At 52.8% G+C, this 6000-nt stretch overlaps 1 protein-coding gene across 1 annotated transcript in view; it reads right to left on the bottom strand.

Annotated features, from left to right (window-relative positions):
• Positions 1–239: 239 nt before the first annotated feature.
• Positions 240–6000, bottom strand: part of XXYLT1 (xyloside xylosyltransferase 1) — a 32466-nt gene continuing 26705 nt past the window's right edge. The window contains exon 4 of the mRNA XM_084212529.1: positions 240–1374. Within this exon, the coding sequence (XP_084068655.1) occupies positions 978–1374 (397 nt within the window). The 3' untranslated portion in view covers positions 240–977. The remainder of the gene's footprint in view (positions 1375–6000) is intronic.

The following is a 6000-nucleotide window of genomic DNA, read 5'->3' as shown; positions in this document are numbered from 1 at the left end:
TCCCTCCAAACCAATCCTGGCTATAGTGGTGATGATCTTTAAAAATCAAGCGTGTTTATTTGCATCTCTCACATGGGACAGATGTGGGATAAGCTATGGGGCCCCAAAGTTTTGGCAAAACTGCCCAGCAGATACACATCAGCTACTTTTTAAACATGATAAGTGCAGGAAACCTCCTGTTGAACAGGACTTCAGTTGTGCCACAGAAAAACAGTCGAGCCTGTCTGATATCTGCAGTTTTATTCTTGTATGAAAGGTTAAAGGCAAAGCTAGAAAAATGAACCTATTGCTACACACTCACTGAACACTTCTAGGACAACATAGGGCAGAGTAAAGCTTTTATTGCTCAGAAGAACCAACAGAAGGCTTTAAAGCTTATCTAGCACTCAATTTTTGTTTGTAAGTAACCCAATTTAAAGCAGTTTTTCAGTCTTTAAAGCCCTCTCACTTTTCTGGAATGCTTCAAAAGGAAGATGACCTGAGGACAGCGTCTGCTCTCCAGAGGGACCAGACCAATTCTCTGCATGAGGTGCAGAAATAAGCCACCAAGGAATGACAAATGAAACCCGACTAACTGCTGGGGACTCCTGCTGACCATCAGACAAGGCAAAGCTGCACAGCACCCAGGGAGCTGGACCTTGCCTAGTGCAAAAGCAGCGGTCTCTGATGGCCCCTAGGCTGTTCCCGTGCCCCAACAGCTGAGGCACAGATGGGCACCATGGACTTGGCCAAGCAGAGCCAGGAGCTGAGCCCTGGATACAGTGGCTGTGGAGGTCCTGTTCCAACAACTGAACTGCCCTTCCTCTTGGATGGTAAGGCTACAGGCAGTGGTATATTGGATGTTCTTGGGATCCCCAGATTCCCCTGGATTATGCTGGATCAGAGCTGGTCAGCCTTCCTGAGGGACTGTTAGTGCAGCCTCTATGGCTTTGCAGGCTCTGCTGCAGTCAGAGCTGCCCCTGGGGGCAGTGGGTGCCTTAGTCTTCAGGGATCGGGGTGTTGCAGTTGCCATGGTAAATTCTGACCTCCCCCTCACACTGGAAGTACTGGTCAAACACATCACTGTATCCATGGTCCCTCCACCACGTACAAAGCTGCCGGTTCCACGTGCAGTCAAGCACATGGAAAAGCTCTGGATGCTCCATCCCCACCATAGTGAAGAAATCCTGGTCCCCAAGGTGGCCCTTGAAGTGGTACTTCTCCGTCAGCTTCTGCACCATGGTGGGCTCCAACAGCTGGTTGTAGAGTTTGGATTGCCTCATGGCTTCCAGGTTCAGGAGCAGGACACCACTGTTGAAGCCTGGCAGCCCATCAGGAGGGGGCTCCCCCACTTTGGTTTGGGGGTTCTCACGGCGATACTGCCAGAAGGTGTGCCTGGAAAGAGAGGAAGAACAGGCACAGGGATGTCAGGGAGGGCAGCCTGAAGAGCAGCCACCTCAAGTTTGGGCAGGTCTGGATCACAGCACAGGATCTACCACCCACCCAAGGGATCTCACCATGCTTGTCTTCTGTCTGGAGACACCCAGCCTCTCAGAACAGCCAATGCTTCACAGGCTGCCTTTCTCTTCATCCCCCTGCACAGGATATTGCCCAGACTTCAAACCACGCTGCTTACCATCTCCCAAAGCCTCTTTTGTTTCTAACAGCACCATTCTAGTGAGTCAAGTGGACACAGGATCGTGTGACTGCTCACACGGCTGTGCAGAGAGACAAAACCACATCCCCAGCGCCTTGGGTGAACCACCAGAAGTGTCCTAATTTCAATTACCTAAGTAAGCAGCCCAGAAATTTCTTTGGCTCCTTCCTCAGTCCCGTGTCAGAGAATATACCTCACCATACATACACTGGCTACTTGCAGGAATTGAATTAATCCCATGCTATTCCCCATGTAGCTGGATCTGCCCTCCAGAACTGCTCCCATTCAGTCTGAAAGTCTTCTTCCCTCAAACAGCATCCTCTGCTGCAAAGCTGAGCATCTGAGAGCAGTCTGAGCTTGTTGTGTCAGAGGAGGGCAGGAGGGACCCATGACCCCCACCACTGTCTCACAGCCCAGGGCTGCCAGCACTGCTCTCTCCTTCAGCCCTCACACTTAACATAAATTTACAAAAGGGTTTTTTTATACCTTGCTGTGCAGATGCCAAGGAGAAACACTGTTAGAAAGAATAAGGCAAGCCTGCCACTGGTTCCTCTTCAAGCCTGTCAGACACCAGCCAAGTCTCCATGCAGCTCAAGACAACAAGAACTTGGTAGATTTAACACCCAAATGTTTAAAGTGGTCCCACGCTTGGAAGCTGAAGCTGGACTTGTTCAGATGTAAGAAGATGCAGGGACATTTGCCCCTGGGACAGCTCCAGAGGCAATGCTCTCCACTGCAAACATTTAAATTTAATTTTTTTTTCTAAGAAGCAAGAGCTCCCACAGGCTCTTGCTACAGGTTGTACAGGGATCAAACTATCAAATCCATCCTTCTGGCCCGTGCTCTGGGTCCCCAGCACAGTGGGACTGGCTAAGGTGACAGCCAGGATTACACAGCCACCAGCGGAATTATTCCAGCAGAAATGGGATCTATTTTTTCTATTTTTTTTTTCTCAGCAGAAATGTGGATCTGTTAATGATGTCAGCTGTGAATATCTTCTTTATTTCCTGATCTGGAGAACCACAAGCATCATGCAGCATCACTTCCTTAAAACTTACCATTAAAGCATGGATATTTCCCATTTCATTAAGGGTCTTTACACCACTCCCTTCCACCTGATTCAGAACGGAAAGGGTTTTTCCCAGTGCCAGTTTTCCATGGAAGGAGGGCTCAGTCTTGAAGCAGTCGCATGCATGCTTCCTAGGGAAGGGGAGTGGAGGACAGGCTGCCTTATCAGAGCTCATGGGCAGCAGTGCTCATTGGGTCTAAAGGGTGGGGAAAGGATAAAGGGCTCTGCCTCTGCAAAGAACAGTTGTGTCTTGAGGACAGGCAAAGACAACTCATGGATGGGTTGCTCCTTAGAAAAGGGAGGCAAAACATTCACCATGCAGCATTAGAGGGAAGCTCAACCTGCAAAGACAAGCTCCAGCCATGTACCAATCAGCCTTCTGAAGTGCTCAGATCCAGGGAGTGGCTCAAGCCCACCTCTGCATCCTCTGCTTCTCCCTGGCAGTGCCAAGAAAGCCATCCCCCTGCCCAGAACGTTATGCTGGAAGCTGACAGGAGGGAGAGGGTAAGGAGTGCCACAGAGGGGAGCACATTTCCAGCTCCACAGCAGTGAGGCTGATTCCTTTCACATTCTTACCTCCAAACACATGCTGCCCAAGCTAAGGGACAAGATTACAGCCACTGCAAGCAGCCAGGATAAAAAAATTGCAAGGACCCAGCCCCTCGGCATTGCCAGGCCATGGTGGGGCTAAAGCAAATCTGTATAACATAGTTTTTCAGCAGTGCTGTTCCCCAGATGACTTGTGGATGGCTGATAATGTGCCCTTTTCTACAGGAAGAGGAGACAGCCTGACAAGCAGCAATTGTTCAGCCCTTCCTCCCAGCGCTGGCTGTGACAGGGCTGTCCTCCCCCCGCCGTGCGTGGGGTATGGGGCTGGCAGGGAGTGATGCTGAGGTGAGATCCAGGATGGGATGGAGCTGCAGGTGGCTCTGCAGTGCCCATGGTTTGGGATCCTGCTCACAGCAGAGCACAACAGCCTTGCCCCTGCTGAGCTGAGGCCAACCAAGGGAAAGGTATCCTGGCAGGACCACTGGCAGCAGCTGTTTAGACAGGACTTTTCTTGGCTTTTGTCTTCCAAGTGGGTTTTGGTTCTGTCCTGTAGGGGCCAGGACAGAGAAGAGCATGGCTGAAAGGCACCTCCACCCAGTTAGAAGTGGAAGAAGTGACGAGTATGAGAGCATTGTTCTCTTCAGAGGAGATGGGGCTGGCAAAGCACAACAACCAGCCAAACAGCTGACACAGCCCGCACCCACTCCACTCTGTCCTGCTTCACATCACCCCTTGGCAACCACCTCAAATTTTGGCAAAACATAAGGAGAAAACTCCAGGGGCTGGATGAGCTTCCTGCCAGGATGTGCCCTTGAGATAATCATCAAGGAACTGAACCCCAGCTGGATGCAATGGAAATGTCTCCCTGTTCCAAGCCCCTGGAATGGCCTGGATCTCCCTGGGAACAGGCAGCTCAGGCAGGGCAGTGTGCCCTTCTCTCTGTGCCACCAGCAGCAAAAGCCTGGGCAGGAAGGCAGCCCAGAGATGCCAGCACCACCAGGATGCGTTAGAGCAGGAAGCTGTTAACCAGGAGAAAGGGAGGAGAAAGGAAGAGGAGGCACTTGGGGCTTTTGTTAACTGCTCTAACTCATCTAGATGGGAGGAGACAGAGGTGACCTGTGGCCCCAGACCCCGTGCCATGGTGCATGGGAGCCGTGTGGGGCCTGCCACGAGCGCCTGCCTGCAGCCCCAACAGGCTTTGCTTTGAGGAGCTGTTTATAAACAGAGCCGGCGTGTGCTAGGAAACATCTGGAGAAGAGCATTTCCAAGCATTCAAACGCCAGGCCCAGGCAGCCCAGATAAAAAATACTGTTTCCAGCAGGACTTCCCTTGCTGGCCCAGCACAGGGCGCTGCGGCCGCGCCTCCCCTGCCTCGCAGCCCGGCGGTCACGAGCCCCAGCTCACAAAGCTGCCATCACACCCTTCCAAACACCTCGCTGGGGACAGCTGCCAGGCCAGGAGGGACCACTCCAACACCAGCTGTACACTGTAGGGCCTTCTCTACAGCAAGGGATGAACAAGTGGGGGAAAGACTTCGTTTAAATCTGTGAACTTCCATTCATTTACCTCAGCTCTGGCTTATGGGACAACATCATGGGATAAACTGGAAACCTCTGGTAAAGCAGCTGGGTGCCTGAGCTGGCAGGAAAGGCAAGATGCAGAGGTTACTGCCAGCTGGGAGACCAGCAGCAAGCTCAAAGCACTTGCCCCACAAGCAGCAGACTGGGCTTGTGTGCCTATACCCATCTGATGTTCAAGAGGCTGCAACCCTGCCATACCAGCTGTGCAGCTGCCACTAGGCTTGCTGCTGAGGATGTGGACCTTCCCCATGAATCCACATCTCCAGGAATGCCTCTCCCCATAGGCATCTGGGGAATCAAGGAACCAAGTCAAAATGACATGAAGTGAAAGAAGATGCCAGGCCAGACCCAGGGTGCCTGTGGTTAGAGGATGATCCTGGAAGGTTGCAGGGTGCAGCCAGTGTGCACTGCATGAGCCTACGCAGCTGCATAGCCTCTCCCTCACCAAAGGGGAAACAAAGCCAACAGTCATGGAATAAAGCCACAAAAATAGGGAATCTGCTAGAGTCTGGATACAGTAAGCATCCCAGAAACAGTAAGCTCCTTGTGGAGCTCACTGATTTGCTCCTACCTCTCACCAAGCACTGCCAGAGTTTGGGCAGCTGTCTGGGACAGCAGGATGGGCAGCAGCAGCAGGCCAGTACCTTGAGGATGCCTTTTGTCAGCAAGCCTCTCTCACAGGGGTCAGGGGACCTTGAGCCCCATCCAGCCAGGCGTGAGGCTCCTGGAGCAGAAGGGAAGCATGAGCTGCCAGCCATCCCTCTTTGAGCCACTCCAACAGCAGCCCTGCCAGCCCAAACACCAACTAAAACAAGCGCACGCTCTCGTACCTCCAAATACGTCGTTCAGTTCCTGAGCCAGAACACAGATGGCTGCCGGCGTTATCCCCAGCTGCAGGCACTTGCCCAGCTGGCAAACACTACTGCTCCTGTGCAATGAGCAGTGAGGCACAAGTGCACCTTGCTCCCTGCTCCGTGTGCTGCCAGGACTCCCCCAGGGTGGCAGGAGGACACAGCACCTGGCTGTGGTCCTACCAAGCAATCCCTGGCTGAGCTGCCCACCTGGTGGTGCCTGGGACCTGGGGGGGCCCCACAGAGCTGCTCAAAGAGGCAGATGGGAAGGGAGCCCCAAGGTGAAGTATGCAGTGTCCCGATGGGGACAGGGCA

This window comes from Fringilla coelebs (assembly GCF_963513975.1).
Source record: "Fringilla coelebs genome assembly, chromosome: 10".
Classification (NCBI taxonomy): Eukaryota; Metazoa; Chordata; class Aves; order Passeriformes; family Fringillidae; genus Fringilla; species Fringilla coelebs.
This window is presented reverse-complemented; position numbering and strand designations above follow the sequence as displayed.